Source organism: Dipodomys ordii, unplaced genomic scaffold (assembly GCF_000151885.1).
Source record: "Dipodomys ordii isolate 6190 unplaced genomic scaffold, Dord_2.0 Scaffold61, whole genome shotgun sequence".
NCBI lineage: Eukaryota > Metazoa > Chordata > Mammalia > Rodentia > Heteromyidae > Dipodomys > Dipodomys ordii.
Genome location: NW_012267277.1, coordinates 8,098,367 through 8,122,588, shown reverse-complemented (window position 1 = coordinate 8,122,588; position 24,222 = coordinate 8,098,367). Strand labels below are relative to the sequence as shown.

General features: G+C 50.5%; 1 protein-coding gene across 1 annotated transcript; it reads left to right on the top strand.

The window, feature by feature from the left end:
- Positions 1–389: 389 nt before the first annotated feature.
- On the top strand, positions 390–16,696 carry LOC105989940 (proprotein convertase subtilisin/kexin type 9-like). Its single transcript, XM_013022211.1, has 13 exons — positions 390–2,018; positions 2,218–2,316; positions 4,633–4,824; positions 5,714–5,888; positions 8,350–8,492; positions 8,696–8,840; positions 9,767–9,963; positions 10,603–10,786; positions 11,146–11,319; positions 12,111–12,259; positions 12,429–12,597; positions 15,145–15,326; positions 16,496–16,696. Exons 1-13 carry the CDS (start codon positions 390–392, stop codon positions 16,694–16,696), a joined length of 3,639 nt encoding a protein of 1,212 aa, XP_012877665.1.
- The last annotated feature ends 7,526 nt before the right edge of the window (positions 16,697–24,222 follow it).

The window sequence follows — 24,222 nt, the reverse complement described above, 5'->3', positions numbered from 1 at the left end:
GGAGGGGAACCCGAGGGAGCAGTGGGAGGGGCTGTGTGATAACTCAAGGCCAGAGGCAGAGACCTGAGGGCAGGATGGGTATCCATTTCCATTAGGATTTGGAGTATTTTTTTCTACACTCTTCCACCCCACGCTCCTCCTCCAGGCCAATCTGGCACTGTGTGGAGGGCTGGATGGGATGGAAGCCAAATGCTCCAAGTCTGGGAGTGTGTAAGGAGAGGGGTGGGCTCCATTAGTATATAATCAGTTGGGACAGTCCCAGGTTCAAGTGTATAGCACTCTGTACCCAACTTGGAGGCTCTGGGCTGCAGGCAGGTGCCAGACAGCCAGGCTGCCCTGTGTGGCTTTGTGGGTGTCAGCGCCAGAGTGCAAATCTCTCCCCCTGCCCCATGGGCACTGAGGGTTCTAGGAGGTTGTGGTGGCCACTGTGGTCCCTGCTGCTATTGTTGCTGCTTCTGGGCAATACAAGGGCCAGAGCCCAAGCACAGCTGGATGGGTCAGGAGCCCAAGAACAGCTGGACGGGTCCAGAGCCCAAGCACAGCTGGATGGGTCAGGAACCCAAGAACAGCTGGACGGGTCCAGAGCCCAAGAACAGCTGAATGGGTCCAGAGCCCAAGAACAGCTGCACAGGTCCGGAGCCCAAGAACAGCTGAATGGGTCCAGAGCCCAAGAGGAGCTGGACAGGTCCAGAGCCCAAGAACAGCTGGACAGGTCCAGAGCCCAAGAGGAGCTGGACAGGTCTGGAGCCCAAGAACAGCTGGACGGATCCAGAGCCCAAGAGCAGCTGGACAGATCCGGAGCCCAAGAGGAGCTGGACCGGTCTGGAGCCCAAGAACAGCTGGATGGGTCTGGAGCCCAAGAACAGCTGCACAGGTTCGGAGCCCAAGAACAGCTGGACGGGTCCAGAGCCCAAGAACAGCTGCACAGGTCCGGAGCCCAAGAACAGCTGGACGGGTCCAGAGCCCAAGAACAGCTGGATGGGTCAGGAGCCCAAGAACAGCTGGATGGGTCTGGAGCCCAAGAACAGCTGGACGGGTCTGGAGCCCAAGAACAGCTGAATGGGTCCAGAGCCCAAGAACAGCTGGATGGGTCCAGAGCCCAAGAACAGCTGAATGGGTCCAGAGCCCAAGAACAGCTGCACAGGTCCGGAGCCCAAGAACAGCTAAATGGGTCCAGAGCCCAAGAGGAGCTGGACGGGTCTGGAGCCCAAGAACAGCTGGATGGGTCAGGAGCCCAGGAGGAGCTGGACGGGTCAGGAGCCCAAGAACAGCTGGACGGATCCAGAGCCCAAGAGGAGCTGGACAGATCCGGAGCCCAAGAGGAGCTGGACCAGTCTGGAGCCCAAGAACAGCTGGATGGGTCTGGAGCCCAAGAACAGCTGCACAGGTCCGGAGCCCAAGAGGAGCTGGATGGGTCCAGAGCCCAAGAACAGCTGGACAGGTCCAGAGCCCAAGAGGAGCTGTATGGGTCTGGAGCCCAAGAAGAGCTGGACAGGTCAGGAGCCCAAGAACAGCTGGACAGATCCAGAGCCCAAGAGGAGCTGGACAGATCCGGAGCCCAAGAATCCGGAGCCCAAGAGGAGCTGGACCGGTCTGGAGCCCAAGAACAGCTGGACGGGTCCAGAGCCCAAGAGGAGCTGGACAGATCCGGAACCCAAGAGGAGCTGGACCGGTCTGGAGCCCAAGAACAGCTGAATGGGTCCAGAGCCCAAGAACAGCTGAATGGGTCCAGAGCCCATGAACAGCTGGACGGGTCCGGAGCCCAAGAGGAGCTGTACGGGTCTGGAGCCCAAGAGGAGCTGGACGTGTCTGGAGACCAAGAGGAGCTGGACGGGTCTGGAGCCCAAGAACAGCTGGACAGGTCCAGAGCCCAAGAGGAGCTGGATGGGTCTGGAGCCCAAGAGGAGCTGGACAGGTGCAGAGATGAAGACCTGGATGGAGACAGAGAGGGGATGGGGCTTGCCACACCATCGGTGATCAAACGCAGGTCCAAGGCCATCCTATACCGGAGCTTTGAGGTAAGGGCAAGAGGGGTGAGGAGCCCTATGGATGCCATTTCTTCTCTGGCCTCAGTTTCCCAGCTGTCAGGGAAGATGGGAAGGGAAGATCCCAGAGAGCTTTCTGCTCATTCGGCCACCAGGGACTATAGGCAGGGGGTATGGAGGTAGGAGCGCTGGAGATGCAGAGACTGTTCACAGTGCGCTGCTGTGCCTCTAGGAAGAGGGTCCCCAGAGTGGCTGGGGTGGAGATCAGGGCTCCCCGTGCACTCCAGTCACCCACCTGGGGCCCAGCTGTGGCCCCATGGTGGTGGCCAAGGTTGGCCCTGGACCTGGCGCCACACATTGAGCACAGAGCAGTGGACATGGCACACGTCATCACCAGGTAGTCTTTCCTGCCTGCTGCTGGGAGGGGAGTGCACAAGGCCTGGTACAAGCTGGGGGTCTTGGAGAGAGCGTGGGTGGAGAGCAGGGGTGTAGGACCTGGCATAGTGGGGCAAGCGAGTTCTTCATGCCCTGGCACCCTTCTCTAGCTAAAGTTGAGTCTTATCCAGCGGAGGAAAAGCACAAACTAAAGGGGATGGAGTGGAATTAATCCAGAGCCCCACGTGGTAGATTAGGTGTCTGAGGTTGTTGGGGGGGTGGCGAGGAAGTGGGGGAAAAGGAGGGTTGCAATCTGGCCTTGCAAGTAGCCAAGATCTGGGAGGCGGGCTCTGTTTCCCATCACCTTACATCTAGGTGGGGCTCCCCGGAATCTCTTCACACATATGAGCACTGTGTGTGCCCTGGGCTGTGGAAAGCTCTGGGATGGGATGGACTGTACAGGTAACCTTGGAGAGGGGGTTCAGGACTGGGTCTGAGGTGCTGTCCCTTGACCCTGAGAGATTGAATCCCCGTGTCCTCTCACTAACGATGACCAGTGAGTCTCTCAACCTGAAGCCTGCAGGAAAAGAGGGCTGATGGTTCTTCTCCGGGGCGATGAAGGGGAAGGAGCTTGGTTGATCATAGCTTGTGAGACCCCAGAGAGATGGGCTGTCACAGGCAGGCAGCTGCTGTCTCCTCCTAGACAAACCTGCCTTGCTCCCCCTCTGGGATGGGAAAGGTCTGCTGACCCCATGTATTGGGCCACAAGCTGCCAGGCTCTTGTTCTGCTCATAACAACTTTTCCTCAAATTCCTGGGTCTTTTTTCAACCTTCTCCAGGGATGTTGTGGGGCTGTGGTGAGGAAAATAAAGCATAAGCACATCAGAAACAGTTATCTCAATATTAGGACAGGTAAGGGAGGAGGACTGTGAATTTGAAGCCAGCCTGGCTTCAAAGTGAGACTGTGTCTCAAAAAAATTAATGAAAATAAATAAATGGATCATAAGAGGGCGATTCTAGTCATCACTGCCCTCCCCTGCCACCCCATCACTGTCATACAAGGCTGAGTGTCCTATCCTAAGAGGTGCACGAGCAGAGGCTGGACAGCCACCGGGACCAGGGAGCAGAGGGTGTTCATCCCTGGTGGGAGTTTGTTTCAGGAAGTTCCTCAGGTCCACATGGTCATCCCATTAGCATTTTGGTGGAGTCAGATTTAGAATGCATGTGTGAAGTGTGTTGGGATGGAACTGAGGGCATCGCCCTTGCTAGGCAGCATCCACCACTTGAGCATCCCTCCAGCCCCTTGGTGCTCTCAATGTCTTATTAGCACACATGAGTTGTCTAAAGGGGTTTCATTGTGGTACTTACATACATGCATACAATGTGCTTGGATCCAATCTACTGCCTCTATATTGTTCTGGCTATTTTTCCCTTAAGGTCAATGGAGCTGGGATGGTAGGTGCCCACTACCATGTCTAGCTATTGGCTGAGATGGGGCCCATTAGGAGCTGTTGGACTGGGACAGGGTAGAGCAGGTACCATGTGGACGGTACACAGCAGTCCCTTCACTCATAGAGAGGCCACACTGGCCCAGAATGAAGACTTCTTTGTGTTTTACAAGTGGAAAATCTTTTTCAACCTATCCTTCCATTACAGTAAGGAGAAACCACGGCCCACAGAGCCTCTTCTCTCCCTGTGGAAGCGGCCGTGCTCTGATTCCCTGGACTTGGTGTGATGTGGGTAGTGCAGTCTCTGGAATACAGAGACTCTGAGGCACAGGATGGTTAAGTGGCTTGCTCCTGGCCAATAACTGTTGGGCGTGGTAGGGCTCAGATCCATATTTTCCTGGCTCTGAAGTGTGTGAGGCTTCTTGGGCTGCTTCTGGTGGGGAGAAATGGAGATGTGTTATACTGGGAAGGAGGTTGGGACACTGGGCTGACTAGGAGCGATGGCTTTTAGACAAAGCTGCAGGGGTGACCAGATCTGTCTAGGGCTTGGAGAGCACATCTGTGTGCTCCCCCAGGGGCCTGTTGCTGAGGGTGACCTTCAGTTTCCCTAGGAGATGTTAGCCTTGTTTAGAAGTGTGTGGATCTGTTTGTAGGTGATGTCACTGGGGCTTTGTGTGTGTTGGGGAGAGGTTTAAGCTTCACTGAGTCAGCTTGAATTTATAATCTTTCTATGTCCTGGGTCCCTTTGCTTCTAACATGATCTGTAAACAGGGACGGATCTTTCTTTTGATGTCCTCATGCTTCTTTTCTTCTCTTGGGGCCAGAGTGCCTGGAAGGTGCCCAACACCTACCTGGTGGTGTTCCATGAATCCCAGAGTCAGTGGATGAGGTGTATTGTCCACCTCCTGCAGAGCAAGGCTGCCAGCCAGGGCCTCATGTTCGAAGTGCTGCATGTCTTCAAAGACCTCTTTCCTGGCATCCTGATGAAAGTGGACAAAGTGGGCACACTGGACCTGGTGAGCCTCCGCTCAGGCATGCACTTCTACAAGCTGGGGAGAGACCTGTAGGAGCCCCTGACTGACACTCAGGGGACAGCAGACACTGAGTACTGGTGTGTCTCTAGCTCAGTGATGCCCATGACGCCAGCCTCCTCAGGCAGCTTCTTTGTTAGCCTGGCTAATTTCTCTATGATCCATTCATCCTCATTTGAAGCACAAGGGATCCCAGTACAGAGGGACCACATGGCCTTAGATGGTGGAGCTGGGCTCCCAGCTGCTTGTTCCCTGGCCAGTGTCCTTGTGCTGGTGCATTGCAGCTGGGTCCACAGCTAAGGTGAGAGAAGGGTCAGGGACAGCCCAGGATGTTGTGCAAATGAGGTATGCTCCAGGGTGCGGGGGCCGGGGGAGGGTGGCGGTGGGAAGAGATGAGCACACACACTCTGCTCTCAATTGCTTCGGATGCCCCCTCCCCCCATTGGCAAAGCACCCAGAAGCCACTACCAGGGGGCCTGGCACTGTGATCTGTAGTCAGAAAGGACAGGGGAAGGGAGTGGACACACAGGATGCATAGTGCTGGTAACCTAATTTGAGCATGGGGTCCAGGCCCAAGGGACTTCCCCCACTGTCCAGCCTGCTTGCAACAGGTACTGCCTGATGAGATATAGAAGCCAGAATCCCTCCTGACACTCATGTGGGCTCAGCTACCAGTTGTGGGGGCACTGGTCCCAGCTCCCCCCACTCCCAAGCCTGGGAGAGGAGTGAGGACCCTGGTTTGTCTTCAGGTCCATGGGAGGGGGACTGTGGGTGGCCATGCTGGGGACACTGGTGGGATCAGGTGCGGCAAGTGCTGGGTGCTGCTGGTTAAGTGACTCATGAAATTGAGATCCTGTGTCCTTGGCATCCGCAGATCCTGAGGCTGAAGCAGGTGAAGTTCGTTGAGGAGGATTCCTTTGCCTTTGCACAGAGCCTCCTGTGGATCCCGCATAGGATTTCTCCTCAGTGGAACCAGTTTTTGAGCATCATGTGGAACACAAGGCGGGTTTCTTCTGAGTGGGATGAGTTAAATAGCTTCAACCACAGAAGTAAGACCACAGCTGCCATGGCCTCCATCTCCTCCTTGTCCCAGGACCTCACCTTCCATCTCCTCCCTCTCCTGGGACCTGGCCCTCCTGCCTGTCTTCTGTCTGTCCTCTCCTCTCCCCACTCAGGACAGCGCCCCCTCCTGGTGCTCTTTGCAGAATGCAGAGACAGTTGCCTAAGTTTCTCTATTCTACCTTCCTTTTAAAAAAAAATTGGGTTCTTGAATTCAGGGCCTGGGTGTTGTCCCTTATGTTTTTTCTTGCTGAGAGATGGTGCTCTACCACTTGAGCCACAGCTCTACTTCCAGCTTTTTTGCTGGTTAATTAGAGATAAGAATGTCACAGACTTTCCTGTCTAGGCTGGGCTTTGAACTGCCACCTTCAGATCTCAGCTTCCTTAGTAGCTAGGATTACAGGCTTGAGCCACAGGTACCTGAATAACCACCTTTGCAATTCTTTTTCTCATTGTCTTTGCAGCAGGCCACTCTTGACAGAGGAGGAGGCTGAACTTGACTATGACTTACAGTCTCTAATCTCTATAACTCTCAGTCCTCAAAACAAGAACACATCTCCAGAGCTTCCCCCATCTAGGTCTCTGATTCCCCTACCCTCACCCCCACCCCATGCCACTGGCTTCCAGGTACTTTGTCCACATTTCCCTCTGCATTTGCAGAGGGAGGCAGAGGAGGAGACCAGGAAAATAACTGTGTCTGGTGGGACATCACAGTGACACTGAGCTGGGGAAGACAGTAAGGGCACCTGCTTGGGAGAGGATCAGAGGTTCTGACTGGATCATGTAGTATTGGATGAGCCTGACACGGATGCCTGGAAATGATTGTGCTAGATAATTGGAGATGGAGTCTAGAGAGCTTCTCTGCCCAGGCTGGCTTAGAACCTTTAATGTCCTAGATCTCACCATTCCAATAGATAAGATTACAGGTTTGAGATGCTGATGCCCAACTTTATTCAATTTTTCCTCTTACAGTCTTGGAATTTGCACTCAGGGCCTCATGTTTGGGTGGCAGGTCCTCTACCAGTTGAGTCATTTATACATTAGTTACTTTTCAGACTTTTATAACAGAAATTTGAGATCTGGACCACAATCCTCATTTTTGTGCTTGCTATGTAGCTGGGATGATAGGCTTGTGCTACTGTGGCTAGCTATTGATTGAGATGTGGTCTTGTAAACTTTGTGCCTGGATTGGCCTTGATTTACCCATTCTCTGACTGACAAATAGTAAGGATTTCAGATGTAGGACACTTTACTTCTTCATTCTTGTGTGAGGCCACTCTGCATTGACTTAGGACCACTGGTTCATCTAAGATCATTCAGCATGATCTCACCTGGAGAGTCTTCTGTTGATCACAAAGACCTCTTTTCCAGACAAGGTCTGGTGGTGGTACTGGAATTTTAACCCAGTACCTCACATTTGTTAGGTTACCACTTGAGCCACAATTCTAGCCTCCAGATAGGTCTAAAAGGATGTGGCATATCTTTTCTGGGGCCAATAGTGACTAGTTTTCCTGCAGGTTCAAAGTAGACACAGTCTGCTTCCTGTCCCCTAGGAATGCCTTATGTCCTTGTCTTTCCCTGGATTAGTGGGGAACAGGGCTGTGAAGGCCCTTCTAGAGTCTTCTATAGGCCTTGGCTGGAGGAGACCCTTTAGGAGCTATCAGAATGGGACAGGGTAGAGCAGGTAACATGAATGGAGACAAAACAGGGTGGACAGTCTCAGACAGACCTTTCCCTTCAATCACAGAAAGGCCACATGGAACAGATGACAAGCCTGTTGATTATCCTCAAATCCAAACCTTGTAAGGGAATCAAAACTGGAGGAGAAGGCTATGAGGAGATGGGTAGAATTTGTAGTGAGGTGGCTATAAGTTAAGGAAAGCCAGCAGCCACCAGAAATAGGTGGTTGAGGCCAGTGAGGCTTCTTATCCAGAACCTTCAGAGGAAGTGTGGCATGACTGATCTCTTGATTTTGAATTTCTGGTTTCCAGAACAGCAGTTTGAGTTGGTCACAAGGGCAACCATAGAGCTTGTGCTGCTGTAATCCTGCCTCAAGAGAACCAGTAGTAGGAGCAGGTCACTGAGGCCCTGCAGGAGGCAGCTTCCAGCCATTGACAGAGCTCAAGGTGGAGCTGGGCCATTTGATTTGGTAACAAGACCCACTAACTGTCAGTATGCTACTGTGCAGTTTCCTGATTCTCTCTCATTGGCCACCTATATGAATTTCAACAGTTTTCTATCTCAATGTCTCACTGGCCTGGTCAGTAAAATAATCCCACTAGCAGGTAGCTTGGGAGGACTTCTGGACCATTAAGTTCATGTGCTGTTTGTGAAACAGTGTGTGCATAATTGGTAAGCAGAGAATGTCATCATTGATACATATGAACCACATATAACATCACCCTCCGGATTCTCTGCTTTCTCTTCTAACACAAATGTCATCGTGGGAAGACAAAGACAACCCCGTGGAGGTGTATCTCTTGGGCACTAGCATCCAGCCTAATCACATGGAAATTAAGGGCAGGATCAACATCTCTAACTTTGAGAGAGTGCCTAAGGAGGAGTGGCAGAGCACCAGTGCACGCTGGATACAGGTGAGCCATCCTTCCCCAACCCTGACCTGGAGGAAGATGAGGACCACCAGACCTGGAGCACCATGGCCACCCTCTCCAGCCATCACCATCCATCCCCAGTCCTCAGCTGTAGGTGAGGGAGGGCGGGCATTGCAGTCCATCTGGGGTCTTTTGGGAAATCTTGGGGTGGGTGGTTTTCTCATTTGGTCTTTGTGTTGGTGGAGCAGGAACGCAATTGTGAAAGCCATGGCACCCACCTGGCAGCCCTGGTCAATGGCCAGAGTGTTGGCGTGGCTAAGGACATCAAGATACACAGCCTGCGTGTGCTCAACTGCCAAGGGAAGGGCACGGTCAGCGGCATCCTCATGGGTGAGTGGCAGCTCCCATTCTGTTGTCTTTCCATCTGGCCATGGGGGCAGGGGCTTCAGCCAGGGAGGAGCAATGTCTCCAGACCCAAGAGGGCATGGTAGCCTCTGCCACAGAGTACCAGTGGAGGAGCAGCAGAACCCTCAAGGTTGCCAGTGCAGGTGGAGAGACTGAGGGCTCAAGGGAGCAGAGACCCAGCCCAAGTGAGCTCCTGTTCCATGCTCCTTCTCCATTCCGTGTGCTCTGTGCTTTCAGAATTCTGTGTCATTTGTCATGTGGGCTTAGATCTCCACAGACCCTGAGGAGACAGAAAGGAAGCCAGTTTCCCTTCCAAGCATTGTGGGGCTCATTGTTCCCAAGTCTGGCTCCCCGTCACCTTAGCCGAATTGGTGGAGGAACCAGCAACCCGTTGTCCAGACTGTCCCAGGTTTCTGCATCCACTGCATGGGAGAGGAGAGATAGGGCCTGGCTCTGAGAGGTCCTGCTTGAAAAAGAAAGAAATCAAGCAAGCAAGCAAGCCAGCAAGAGAGACAGAGAGAGAGAGGGAGAGGTGATTTGAGGAGTGGTCTTTTTACTTGGCTGGTGAGCCTGCAATCTGCAGGGCAGGCCAGTCAGGCTACAGATGCCTGCAGCAGCTGACTGCAGTCTTGAATCAGTAGGTTTATGGAGGCAGAATTCCTTCTTTTGAACCATCATGTGATTGAGCAAAGTCATTAAGACAAAAAGAGTATTGATATAAATATTAGCCATGTAATATATTCATATATAACATATATGAATATATATATATATCAGCACTTAAATGCATTTGACCAATTATTGGGTCATCAAGTTGACAATAGTGAACATCACTGCTGTTTTGGAGGGAAGGGGCTGGAGGAAGGAAGTGTGTCCCTCTCCAGGCAGTCATCTTGGCTTTGTTCTGTCAGGCTTGGAGTTTCTTTGGAAAAAGCTGGTCTCCAATCCCTCCAAGCGCATGGTAGTGCTGCTGCCCCTGGTGAGTGGGTACAGTCAGAACATCAAAAATGCCTGCAAGCTCCTGGCAAGGGCTGGAGCAGTGCTGGTGGCCGCTGCGGGCAACTTTCAGAGCAATGCCTGTGCCTACTCTCCAGCGTCGTCTCCTGAGGTAGGTGCCAGCAGGGCTTCCTGCTCATGTCCTGCCTTGCAGGTTGTCAGAGGGCCAGCATCCCCAAACCCCAGTGTGACAAGGGGTTTGGCTAGCCCTGCCTCACCTTCAAAGGCCCTCCCACATTACCCCCTCCATCACATCCTCCCTCTGTGCCATCCCTCTCCTCCTGATTGACATTTGTAGAGCCACTGCTTTGTGTGGGGCTTGTTTGGCAGTACCAGGAGGAGGACACCTATCCCACTTTCCAGATTTCCGGGCTCTGAAATGCAGAGAAACTGCTCCACTCTACCCTTGTCCCCTCAGACTCTGGTTCAGCGGGGCTCCCAGATATGCAAAACTTAAAACCACTTGCGTTCAGCCTGGCTCATTGTGGGTTGCCTCTCAGCATTCTGCCTTCTTGATGACAAGGTTGTCAGTTTAATATTTGTCTCCCAATTAAGTATACTCTCTACAGGGCATGGGGAGTAGTGTCTACATCCTGTGGGAGCCCTGAGACATCCTAGGGTATCAGCTGTAAATCAGGTGCCAGATTTTCCCCAGGAGGAGACATTTACATGAGGGTCAAACAGGTAGTAGAGGAGTTGATCAGTCTGCCCCTGCAGCCCTTTCCTCAACTCTTTGTCTGCCACATTCCAGGTCATCACTGTTGGGGCTGTAGATTTCCAGGACCAGCCACTCATCCTGGGTCCTCTAGGGACCAACTATGGATCCTGTGTGGACATCTTTGCTCCTGGGAAAAACATTGTCAGTGCCTCCAAAGACTGTAATGTTTGTTATGCAATGCAGAGTGGAACTTCGCAGGCGGCTGCCCGTGTGGCTGGTGAGTCACCATGCCACTGTCTGGCCCACCAGGATTCCAGTGGTCCCTTTTGCCAGGCTAGGCTATGAGCAGGAAGACAAAATGGGAAGACCTGATAGTGATGATGCATTTTGCATCAGTAGAATCTGGGATATAAATAGGTGTTCACCTGATGAACACAATGGCCAATACCAAGGCCTGGAGATAGAAAAACAAGGAATCTTACTTTCTATCTTTCACTATGCAAGGGATTGCAGGTGGCTTCATTTTGGGAAGAGCACCTGATATGTGTATATGTGTGCATTTGTGTTCTGAAAGGATTTCCCAGCTAGGACAGAGGCCAGGCTATCACCTTGTCTGACCTCTCCCTCCTCCATCAGGCATTGCAGCCCTGTTGCTCACTGCCCAGCCAAACCTCACTGTGGCTGAGCTGAGGCAGAGGTTGATCCACTACTCTACCAGGAATGCTATCAATGATACCCGGTTCCCAGAGGAGGAGCGATTCAAGACCCCCAACCTGGTGGCTGCAATGCCCCTCAGCACCCAGGAAACAGGTGAGCAGGGCAGGTGGGTAGGCAGAGGCCAGCCTGGAGTGTGAGAGGACCATGTGATGGTGACAATCCCCAATCTGGTCCACAGAAGGACTGTCCTCCTCAGATAGGACTCCAGGCTTGGTATTGCTACAACACTTCTTTTTAAATTAACTTTATTGCTGTTATTCAGAAGATCTACAGAGGGATTACATTTAAATGAATGAGATAATGAGTCTATTTCCTCTCTGTGCAGTGTCATCTGATCCCTCATTTTCTTGCAGTCCCTCCTTTCTCCCCCCACAAGTTGCATAGTTCACTTTCATCCATATCCAGTGAGCTCCACTGCTGTGCCTTTTACTCATTTTCCCTCAACTTCTGTATCTGACCCCCAACCCTCCAGAAGACATATGCATGAATACACCATAAATAAAGGGGGAAAAACAGCTTCATCAAAAAGCTATACACTAAAAAAGAAAGGAAAAAAATCTTTTTTTCCATATCTTGGGAGTTTGTTTCAGTATGTACACTATATATAACATGAAAAGGGCCTTAAGCATTGCACCATTAGAATTCTTCTTAACAGTGTACTCTTTTGGTTTCACTGTATGTGAGCATCTAGAATCCTGTATAATTGTTTACAACCCAGTGCATTTTAGATCTAACTTCCACATATTAGAGAGAATATAGCAATTTTAAGTAAAAGTTTTATGTCATAGAGAAATACCTCTCCTTTATGTCAGCCTGAAGCTTTCTCTGGAATCCCCAGAGGATCCTGCACCCCCAGAGCCTCCTTACTCATGTCTTTGTTGCAGGTACACACCTGCTCTGCAGGAATGTGTGGTCAGCACCCTGGAACCTTAGGCGGAGAAATGTTGCCAAGGCTTGGTGTAACCCAGGGGAGGAGCTGCTTGGGTGCTCTAGTTTCTCTCAGAGTGGGATGCGACAGGGAGAGCGTTTGGCGGTGAGTTGCAGCACTCTATGTGCCCAGTCCTCTGTCCCCTGGATTCCAATCCTTATCTAAACTTCAAAAGGCCTGGGGGACTCAGGACAGAGAGCAGCATCATGGGCAGCCCATGTTCCTCAGGCTCCAAACCTCTTCACAAGTTCCCATTTCTCTCTTGGACTCTCAGATCCTAGGAAACAGACGTGTTTGCCTGGCATTTGGAGACCGCCAGGTTTCTGCAGTGGCCAGATGCTGCGTGCTCCCCCAAGCCAACTGCAGCATCCACACAGCTCCTCCAATCTCGATGGGGCTGAAGACCTACATCCACTGCCCGGATCCTGACCAAGTCCTCACAGGTAGGGGCTGGTCCCGCTAGGGTGAGGAGGACGCCCTATCTTCTGCTGCTCAGGAGACGTGTCCCACACACTTGGTCCCTATGGGTGTGAGCAGAGGATTTGGGAGCCTAGGATCTATAGCCAAGCAGGATCTACAACTTGCATGCCGTGTGGCCCTGGGTAGGTGGCTTCACCTCTCTTCTTCCCCTTCCTCAGTGGCAGCAATGAGAGGGATGGCAGATGGGCTCCAGCTTGGGCACCGGGAGCTGTTTACCAGCTGTGTGAGTGAGGAGCCCCGGTTCAGGCCTATCAGAATGGGGCACAGCTCAGGTTGATTCCAACTACCACTCAGTAGCTGGCAAGTTCCTTATCAGCCATGTGCTTTAGTTTTGTCATCATGAATGCTCAGCTCTAATCCTGGGACAGTATGCTTTCTGGTGACCACTGCCATCGACCATCACTCTGAAGTCCTTTCTCTGGGCTAGGGACCTTCTGTCAAAACTTGCCCAGGCAGAGGCTGGAAGTCATGGGTGAGGGCCCCTCATTAGAGCTAGGGACTTTGGTACTTAGACTGGAGCTGGGCTCAGATGGAGCCTGCTGCTTGGGATGGCTTGGGGGGACTGTGGGAATTATCTTAAATAACTAGCTCAGGAGCTGATCTTGGACAGCTAAGTACTGGGGACCCTGAAGTTTCTGGAATAGTAAGGGTTAGGTGGGGTTAAAAGCTGGCTGGAATAGGATTAGCAGCAGTCAGATGAGCCCAGTGGCTAGAGCCTTGTCCAGGACAAGAGCTCCATGTGGCTGCTGGCCTGGCAGGAAGCCTGGCCTTTGGCAAAGCTGGCAGAGCCACAGGCACTTACTGCATAGCCCATGCCAAGTTCCATTTGCAGGTAAAGTTGCCGGGTGTCTTTCTTAAAGCCACACAACCAGGAGAGGGGCTCTGGTCCTGGCTACCATAACCCTAATGTGGGCAGAGCCCGGGTCCCGCATGGGCAGTTCGGGGACTTCCCAGGTATGTCCTGCTTCAGCTATGCAGCATCTCTGCAAGTCCATGCAGTTATTCTGGCTGTTTTACAAAGAAGGAAAGTGAGGTTTGTTGAAGTCCAGCACACTGTCTATGATTTTACAGCTAGATGTACCTGACTGGCAAGCCCACAAAACAATGCTCACGCTGAACTTCTTCTTGATTTGGATGAGGAAGAGACCTGAGGTGGGAGGGAGTTGGGGTGAGGAGCAGTTGAACATCTCAGGCATGGGGACCCTGCCCCATGGATCCCCTTCTTTGGTGGAGAGGAGACCAAGTGTTTCCCAGGAACCTGCCGCGGACCGGGTTCTGTCGGGACGACGGAGGATACCTAGGGGAGGAACCTGGAATAGGATGGGGAGGTGGCAAACAGACAACTCACACACAAGAGGAGTGGATGCTGAGTGCGATTTAATGCAGAGGATAGCAAACTTTTATAACAGAAGTCTTCATGAGAAAGGGCAAAAGGTTACACAATCTTGCTGCATGGCTTCATTTTTAGGTGGTCACCAGCTGGTCGCCTGACAGGCACTTGTTTCCGGCTTATCTCTAAGGAATACAACGATTACGATGTTTGTCACCAATTAACCATTATCTATCTTTACAGAGGCCTTAACTTTCCCAAATAGATCTTTCCTGTTTCTTCTTTAATAGTAAACCTCAAGGAGATCTGGATCTAGCAATTCTCTAGGTCTAGCAATTCTCTTAGTAAATAGCAGGAAATTCTTTCTCCTAAATAATTATCTCAGCAATTGCCATACATTCTTTCTGTTCTAGCTGAGCCTACAGCTTCTTGTAAATCCCTTACAAACAATTCCTTCTGCTGAAGTGACTTTGTGAAACCCCCAATACTTTTATATTTACTTATAACTTGTCTACTAAACTCCATAAGAGGGGTTTCAGGGTAGCACTTAACTCTGGTGAGTTAGTCATATTTTTAAGACACTCATCAGATATTGGAGTCGTCAACACTCTTCAGAAAGAGCTTTGTATAAGGGAATGCTGACAATGAGCAAGTACAAAGAGCAGTAGAAGCAGTAAAAGATTAATAGGCACTCTTATGAGGGAAAGAAAGGCAGAAACACATCTTTTCCAGGGGTTTTGCCAGCCTTTTCCCAGGAGTAGGCCTCTTAGAATCCCTATTCTCCGAGGTAGACTTCGGTGAAGTCCCAAAACTTGGAGATAGGTTTCTGTAAAGCCCCATTCTCTGAGGTAGACTTCGGTGAAGTCCCAAAGCTCAGAGATAGGTCTCGAGGCCCCTATCATGGTCTGATAGATGGTTTCCCATGCTAAGCAGACTCTACTGGGGTCGGCGTGGCAGAACCTATGGCTCAGAGCAGTTGAGCTGCTCTCCCAAGGTCCTACAAGTCAGGTCAGCTGCAGAGCTATGCTGGAAGTCCTGCTGCTCAAGCCAAAGTGTCTTCTACTCAGAGCTGCTCCTGGGTTTCCCTGGATTTGGACCCTAAAGAAAAGGGGGTGTGGTTGAGGGAACAAAGCTAGAGGGGTCCACATTCAGTGTGTGAGCTGTCCCTCCTCTGCCCTAGGGTGCAGCTCCCATTGGGAGGTAGAGAACCTTGGTGACTACCCACATACTTCAAAGCAGCAAGGTGATCAGCCCAGACAGTGTGTGGGGCACAAGGAAGCCAGTGTTCATGCTTCCTGCTGCCATGCTCCGGGCCTGCAGTGCACAACGAAGAAATACAGTCCTCCAAGCCCCTTGGAGAAGGTGAAGGGTTGGGATTCTTGGAGAAGGTGAAGGGTTGGGATTATGGGAGGTAGGGTGGAGATGGCTGGGGCCTGCATCCTCTTGGGTTGGTCAGTGCCCAGGGGAAAAGGGCTTGAGCACCTGGGCTGTCATGTGCAGTGTGTGTGTGTGTGTGTGTGTGTGTGTGTGTGTGTGTGTGTGTGTGTTAGGTACTTCTACCTATTGCATGTAGTCTGGGCCCAACTGGTCAAAAAAACCTGAAAAAACAACCAATCAACAAACAAACCTGAAATTACTGAATATCTGAAATTACTAAGGCAAAACGGGCTAGATTTGTGACTCAAGTGGTAGAGTGTCTGCTTAATGCTCATGAGTTTAAATCACAGCATTGGGGGAAAAAAAGCCAGTAGCCCGTGTCTCACACATATATTTCTAGCTACTTAGGAGGCTGAGATCAGTGGGTTGAGGTTCAAAGTCATCCAGGATAGGAAAGTCTCTGAAACCTACCTCCAATTAACTGCCCAAAAAAGGAATAAGTAGAGTTGTGGCTCAGGTTTGGAGTTCAAATCCCAGGGTTGGCAGGCACACACATGCTCATGTGCATTCACACACACTCACATCAACAACTATGCACTTAACAAACCTACTGGGAGTTGTTCATGGCTGGAATACCTGAGCACCCATGGAAGGTTGGAGGAAGAAGGCAGATCTCTGAAGGGAGGGCAGGTCACACTTGGCCTCTTGGAGTCTGAGAGCTAGCCTCTAGAGGCCATGGCAGGAGGAGTTTGGGACCTGAGGCTGGCGGCTCTGGTCTGGGATGAGCTGCAACAAGGAGTGGAGGGCTGTTGCAAGGTCTTGTGGAGCTGCTGGGGGGATGGAGTTGCCATCACTGGGTGGGGAAGGCTGTGGGAGGTGTGGCCTGTGGGGAAGTTGGAAGTGGGAGGGGCTTTGGTTTGTTGAGATGTCTGTCTGGGCTGCAGTGTCCTGGTAGGCTGGGGCTGAAGCACCCTGAGGGAGTGGTGGGCAGCTTTGGACACAGCCCCTTTGGGGTGTGAGGTGTAGAAGCAAGCCAGGTGTTCACAGTTTGGTCCCCACTGAGGGTTGCTGGGAGGGACAGTGTGGCAGGTGGCTTAGAGACCTGACCATGCATGCGGGACCTGGCCTTACTTGTGCTGTCTGGACTCTGGCAGGTCACCGTGAGCTGTGATGCAGGCTGGACGCTGACCAGCTGCAGTGCCCATCCTGAGACCTCAGTCACCCTGGGAGCTTTCCCTGTGGACAACACCTGTGTGGTAAAGCACCAGGGTCCTCACAAAAGAGGATGGATGAGTAAGGAGTTTGTCATAGTCACCGCCATCTGCTGCCGGATCGAGCTCTCAGGACAGCCATAGAGCAGATGGAAAGACCTCAACCTGCTGGGTGGTGCTGACCAGGGCAGAGCTGCAGGGGTGGTGGTGGGGAATTCTGGCCCTACACTGTGTACACTGGCAGCCATATTTTATGGAAGAAATAGGGCCAGAGGGAAGAGGGCCTACTAAACACATAGCCGGGAAGTGAGGTGATATAAAGGGAGGTGGCAGGTTGGGCACTTTATTTCTGAAGGGAACAGTGTGAAGGCAGCCAGAGCCTCGCCTCTTGCTCTATGGCTGTTCCCTGGGGGCATGGGACTTCTCCTGTGGTGGTGTCACTCTTAGGGGCTGGGTGCAGGTGGCATGTGTAAGGATCGGCTGCCCACTCATGAATAAATAGCAGAATGAACGAACACTCATCTATCCTTTGGGTCTCAAGTGCCTTTGTGTGTCAGTTTGGGGGCTTGAACTCAAGACCTGAATAATGTTCCTGAGTTTTGTGCTCAAGACTAGCATTCTGCTCCTTGAGCTACAGCTCTAGTTCCAGCTATTTGAGTAGCTTACTGGAGATAAGAGTCTCTCAGACTTTCCTGCTTGGGCTGGAACTAAGCTCCTCAGATCTTAGCCTCTTGAGTAGCTAGGATTACAAACATGTGCAACCTACACCAGTTCTCTGTTGCTCTTTTAAAGCAGCAGCTTTTCTGACCTGTTTTGCTTTTGTGACTTGGTATTTATTGCAGGGTTTACCACCATTTTTATTTTTAGTTGTATTTGAGTGAGCAGGAGAGTGCTTGGCTCAGCTGGGACTGGCAGGGAGACCAGGAACTCCCTCTGGTGCTCATCTTACAGGAGCACCCTGAATATCGACATGGAGCCACCCTAAGCCCCCCACACAACTGTGGTGCCTCATCCTAGGTTCTGCTCCACCACTGAGCCCAAGTTCCCAAACCCTTTCCCATCCTACCAGTCAAGAAGACAGGGCCTAACCCAGAGAATGTTGATGGAACCGCTGTTCACAAACCTGCAGATGTTTCTAAGGAGTCAAGGTTCTTGATTTGAAACCAAGCCTGGCATGTGACTAGCTTTCCAGCTATCATGCTGCCATAGAGTTACTCTTGGTGTCACACTGCAGCACAAGTCCCCTGCTCCATGGTGAGATGGTGGCTGCCAGGTCCACAAGACCCCAGAGAAGAACAAGGACTAAGCATGATAAACCTCTTTTCCAGGATGTCTTCTATTTTAGCCTGCAGTGATCTCTTCTGGCAGTAGGTGGAACTTTCATTCAGGTTTTCCCACCAGATCTATAGCCATATGAATTAGGAACTTTCCAGGTAGGGGAAAGGAAAGTTTCTGGCTTTAGGGAGACTCCAGATGACAAGAGTTTGGGGGAGGCTGGGAAAATACAGTCCCTCAAATTATCTATTGTTCTGTAATGTGTGCCTAGTAAAACTCATTCTACTCATTTCAGCTGGATTTGAGTCATTATGTGGGCAGTGAGTGCCATCCAGCTTGAAGGAACACTGTTCTGCCAGGCTTCCCTATAGAATTCATGAAGCACATGGTGTCTCTATCCATTTTACAAAATATAGTCATCCCATTAAGTGTGGGAACTCCTGGCCCAAGATGATGTTGGCATGTGTCACTGTTTTTAGGCAAAAGCTACCTCCATTCAGCCATTGTAAAAATTATGGGGTTTCAACAGAGGCAAAACTCCTCCCACCCTATCTTCAGACTGTGTGTCCTGGAGAACAAACAGCATTGAGTAAATTGTGAAATTCATTCTTGATTTGAAGACTTTGTGAAAGATTATAAAAATATCATCAATGAAAAATTATCAATGAAAGTGAAAGTTCTTCCAAGGCAAGCCTGTCACAATTGTTACTTTGTAGTACAATGTTAAAAACAGTCCACATCAGGTTTGTTGTCTACAGCTAAGGATAATAGGTGGTTGCTAGCAAAGCAGACACAATGCTTATTGCAGCAACAACATAACAATGAATCAAACTGTAGAGTGAACAGGGATGCTGCTGTAGCTTCCCAAGTGGAGAGACGGCAGGTACAGAGGTGGAGGGCATCATCGTTTCCATGGGAAATAAGAGACTAGAAGTGGCCATTTCACTCCTGAATTTAAGCTCCTGAGTGCAGTTGCTGGCAACTATATCTCAACACATATCACCGCCAGCATTTCAATGCATGGTCTCACGCAATCTTTCAGCAAAAATGGGTGTGCAGAGAAGTGAGGGGCTATAGCAGAGAGCATGGAGCATCTTTCAGCAAAAATGGGTGTGCAGAGAAGTGAGGGGCTATAGCAGAGAGCATGGAGCAATCAGGTATTTAAAATCAACTTTAGAACCTCACAATCAAAAGTATAAGAACATTGGAACCATATCAAACTTCCATTCATCTGTGTGCTTTGGAGACACAGTTCTCTTCAATGCTGGCCTTCCATGTTGTGGGTGTGGAGCTTACACAATTAAACTAGAGTCCATGGACCACAAGGGACTTTTGCTAGGGGCAGTGGAAGAAAGGGCTATTCTAAGTGCACAGCAGGGAAGTTGTCACCTCTGTTATGTGACCCCACAGATGTAAAACAACCAGAAAGGCACTTTGGGACTGGTTGGGCCCCTTTGCCTTGGCAACTCTGGCTGACAGTGGTAATCTGGCACTTCCCAAGGCTCCCAAGCTCTGCACACAGCGAGTGGGAAATATGGCAGAGCATGTATCTAAAGCTGAACGAGGGCTGAAACTGAGCCATTCAACACACAAAAGGTACACAACACAGGAAAGGTCTGTTTCCACTCCTTCCCCACTGCCCTGGGCTTCTGAACCTGATGAGCTACACTGGAAAGTACAACTAAACTTAAGGTGGTTCAGTCACTCCTAGAGATTTCTGAGGGTGTCACTCTTACAGCTTTCCTCCTTTTAGTTTAGTCATTGAGGAGAAATAAAATTTCAAAGTGATTCTCAGTTTTAAACTTAAAAAGAAACTCAAAACAATGTCTCCAGATCCAGATACCTAACCTTTGTATACAATCAATACTAAGGAACAGAGCAGTTCTGATCAGGTAAAGCAAATGATTTCAGGTCCCATGGTTTGAGACTACAGTTTATTCAATATATCTCCAAGCACTAAAAAAATAAAATTTAAGAAGCCAAACTGGATAAAAATTATATCTGAGAATGCTTTTAATTTCACTTAAAATTTGTGTTTTGGGCTGGGCACTGGTGGCTAATGCCTGTAATCCTAGATTACTATTGAGGCTGAGTTCTGAGGATAGCAGTTCAAAACCAGCCCAGGCAGGAAATTCTGTGAGACTTTTATCTCCAATTAACAACTCCAAAACCAGAAGTGAAACTCTGCCTCAAAGTGATAGAGCAGTAACCATGAGCAAAAAGAGCTCAAGTACAGTGTTTAGGCCCTGAATGCAAACCTCATTACAAACCAAAAAAAAATGTGTTTTGTGAGCAATCCATAACTTCTTTAGGTTTGATGGCCAAGGGTGCAGCCTGTGCTTCTGCAGAACATGTTTTTATTACTCTGAAAAGAGCAATAATTGCATCCCAAAGTACCTTCAAGAGCTTAGTGAATGTTCCAGTTTTGATCCTGAAAGCTTTTCTTCAAGGTCCAAGCCTAAGCCTAGATCTCAACCAGACCCATGGGCAATGCTATATGGAGAGGAAGACATATTAAACACAAAGGTCCTTGTAAACGTGATTCATCAGCCACTGCTTTATAGTGAAAAGGAGTTTTACCACACACACCAAAAGGCAGCTCGCCTTTCTCCCATAAAATATAAAAACAAAGGAGTTTCTCTTGTGGCAATGAAGACAAAGCCACCGCTTACCCCTCTCTTGTGTGCTCATGGGACACGGGCTTGGCAGCAGCTCTGTTTCCTTGGTCTCCACACAAGTGTCAATCCACATGCGGGACATGGGTCCACTTGCTGGAATTTGTCTGCTAACATCTCCCAACCCTCTAGGGGCCAAAGAAAGCTTTCCTTCAGAGCACATGGCCCTCCAGAGTCACACTTTCCCAGCTCTCCAGGTTCCTCTAAGGGCTTTAAGGATGAGATTCTGGTTTCCCAGTGTTGTCAGGAGCTAGGCACAGTTTTCTAAGGGTCAACATCATCAAGGTCACTTCTTAACTTGCCATTCAAGGGAGATTCTGATCCCTGAGGCAAAGAAGAGGAAATTAAGGTTCTTATAGTAAAACTGAAGGGCATGTTTTCTACACAAAGTTCCTTATGTATGTTCTCTAGGTCCCCATTTACCCCATTAAATCTATGTCTACTAAAAGGTAATAAAACACAATCCTTGTACTCTATTGATTATGTTAAACCTTTCACATGTACAGTCACATTTAGTCACAACAGCCATAAATATGCTCCAATTAGAACTGCAGTGAGCAAAAGAACCAAGCAGAGAGGTACTACCACTGCACTGCACCTGCTACAGAGTCTCTGGCTCAAGTAGTAGAGCAGCAGCCTTGAGTGAATAAAGCCAAGGGGCAGTGCACAGGCCCTGAGTTCAAACCCCAGTAGTGGTACAAAAAAGTATATACCAATAAGAAATTGAGAGATGGTGTTTTAAACCATGGTGACACATGAGGTAAGTGTAAGGTCGGCTCCTGGATGGCTAGCAGACTCCACCCTCCTCACAGCAAAGTCTCCACCCAGTACTTGTGTTACCTAGGCAACTGCGACACCTGGAAGAGGTCACATCTGCATCCACTGAGGTCACATCTGAATTTGATGTGGCCACACCTTTCTCCACCCATACCCTAGATAAGGCCTAGCGCAGGCCCAGACTCCCTTTCTCTGCTCTCTCTCTCTCTCTGCTCTCTCTGCTCTCTTCTAGCTCTTTCCTCTCTCTTTCCTCTCTTTCCCAGCTCTCTCTCATTCCCAGGTCTTTCCCAGCCACGTGCAGTGCCAACCTTGCCTGGTCCCAGCAGGTCTACTGAATAAACCTACCCTTTACCTGAATACCACGTGTGTACTGCTGTTCTTACTGGGCTACCTCTTTTTAAAAACCTAACAGTAAGGACAGCCTAGGCCACTGTGGCCTCCAGATTTATCCCTTCGGCTTCTTCCCAGGCTCTTGGTACCCAGCTCACAGAATGCTTCAGTGTATAGGAATTTTCTGAGTTGACTGAGAAGTTAATATATGGGAATACAATTGTTAGCTAGGATATGAGGGCAGTGGTAGCCAATGCAAACACAAATTAGGCTCTCCCTGCTTTTGAGTAGCTGGAAGTCTAGGGGAGAGAGTTATTTGTATATAGGCAAGAAGTAACCCTGACAGAGCAAATGAGCTGGGGTTTTATAGGTTAAATAAGAATTCCTCCAGGCAGAAGAAGTGCATGAGCAAAGCGGTGATAAGAGAATGAGGTCAATGGGTCAGCATGGCTGCTGGCTGGCAGGCAGGGGAGCAAGTACAGATAGACAGGAATGGGCTGAGCTGCCACGTAAGGATGTTGGAGCTTCTCCTTCAGTTGATGGATGAAGGAAAGGGAGCAGCCGTGCTGAGTGAGAAAGTAGTCAGGCTGATGTCCAGAAGCAACAGAGTTGCTGTGAGACTGCTTCTGTGTAGGTGGGAAACATGATGTCAGGATTTGAACCCAAGGCTGCAGGAACTGAGGAGACATCCAGTCCCCTCCATGTGGCATGGCTGTGGTGGCTGGGCCAGCTCCAGCTGGTCGCCTGTGTTGACTCATTACAATGGTAAAGCATAGTCAGTGAGAGCCAGCATTCTCCTGCCCAAGGATGAGGAATGGAATGAGGGCAGAGCTAGTGGGTGGGGATGTGGAGTCTGGCAGCTGAGCTGGAGCAGAGAGAAGAGGAAGGACTGGAAGGGAGAGCTGCCTCTGAGGTCCCCACTCCTTGCTCCTGACTGCTCTGCCTTGCGCATGTCAGGTTTGGGATGAGACCTCTGGGAAATGAATGATGAGACTTGAGTACTAGGGCAAATGGTCTCTCACTCGTTGCTGCCCCTAGTGGCGGAGAGAGTGAGTGCACAGAGCAGGTCTGGGACAGCCACTGCCCACCACTGGAGCCATGCTCTGAACAGCACCTGCTTGTCAAATGGAGCCCCAGCCAAGTCCAGCTTCTTTTCCTGGGCACCCAGGGAGGTCTACCGAGGCTCTGGGCTGTGTGGAAGCAGCTGTGTTCAGATGCACAGGCTGTCTCCCTTTGTCTCTGCAGGTTGCCTTTGTGCCTGCTGACTCTGACTTCCAAGGCACCCTGTCCCCGAAGGCACTAGGCCTGCTGGAGAGCAGACTGTCTGACTTGAAGAGGTGAGTGCAGGGGGGGCCTCGTCCCAGCCTCCCATCAGGAGGAGAATGAAGGAAGCAGAGGGGAAAGTGTCCAGTCCAGTGGGGGAGCAGTATCTTCTATTTTCTCTCATGACCCAGCTTCCACTTTGCCTCCCGATTTCCTGAGAACAGCCTAGTATAAACCATGGGCTGTTTCTTATTCTTGGTTTGGTAATTAAGTATTATTATTCCCATTGTACAGATATAAAAACTGAGACTCAGAGAAATAGAGTCACCAGCTCTAAATCTCATGGGGAGTGACGGATAGAGATGGAGCCTGAACTCAGGCCTGATGTACTTCTGACACGTAGCCAAGATCACCCTGGCCTCTGCTGCCCTCTGGCTCTGGCTCTGAGGACTGAGCTTCAGAGATGCTCTGCTTGGCTAGGGGAAGCTGAGAGCACCAGCCTGTCTCTGTCAGGGGACAGAGTGGACAGAGTGGGGTGGCAATGCAGTGGGAAGGCCATGCAGCCCCGGGAGGACTATCCAGCTCTGCCCCAGGACCACCTGGGCCTAGAACCACCCTTGATTTTCTTATCATTCGGGATTTCTAACCTTTTACTTGTCACTTCCTAGTCCTGTGACCTTGGGCAGGGTAGTTTGTCTCTGACCCTCAAATACCAAAGGTGGGACCTTAATAATAGAGCACAGGACACTGGGCTCTGCACCAGCAGCTCGGCTGGTGTACTGTGGGCTCAGGCCAGTTTCAGACCCTAAAGTGAGGTCTCCCCACCAGGCCTCCTGGCATCATAGGGAGGGTCAGAGGAGTTTACTATCAGAGCCTGGCAGGCCAGGAGCCTACAATAATTGAGTGACAGCCAGGGCAGCCCATGTGTTCAAGGAAAAAGACGATGTCTGCCTGGAGCCTCTGCTTAGAGTCAGGATCTGCTTAGAGACCCCATGCACCTCCATGGAACTGGTCTCTATTTTGCCCTCATACCACATGGTTCCCTTTGTAACACCAAGTGAAGAAACACAGGACTGAGAGGCAGACTTGGGGTCCAGGCCCATCTCTACCACTTAATTTACTCACTGTGTGCGAGCTGCACCTTGTCATCTATGAATGGGTACAGGGAGATCCCCTGGGGGCCCTTTCTGAGATTTGTGGGTTCTCATGTGTGCCCCCAAGGCACGCAGGCCAGGGGAGGGCACTGAGGCTGGCTGAGTGGATTGTTGCCCACCTGCCTGGTCTCTCCCTCCCTCCCTTCCTTCCTTCCTTCCTTCCTTCCTTCCTTCCTTCCTTCCTTCCTTCCTTCCT

What these genes read in the sequence shown, in the direction of transcription:
- LOC105989940 (XM_013022211.1), top strand. Translation starts at nt 390, where the DNA reads ATGGGCACTGAGGGTTCTAGGAGGTTGTGGTGGCCACTGTGGTCCCTG. An exon ending in CTCCAGCGTCGTCTCCTGAG is followed by an intron (nt 9,964 to 10,602) that starts GTAGGTGCCAGC and finishes GCCACATTCCAG; the next exon opens with GTCATCACTGTTGGGGCTGT. An exon ending in GGCGGCTGCCCGTGTGGCTG is followed by an intron (nt 10,787 to 11,145) that starts GTGAGTCACCAT and finishes CTCCTCCATCAG; the next exon opens with GCATTGCAGCCCTGTTGCTC.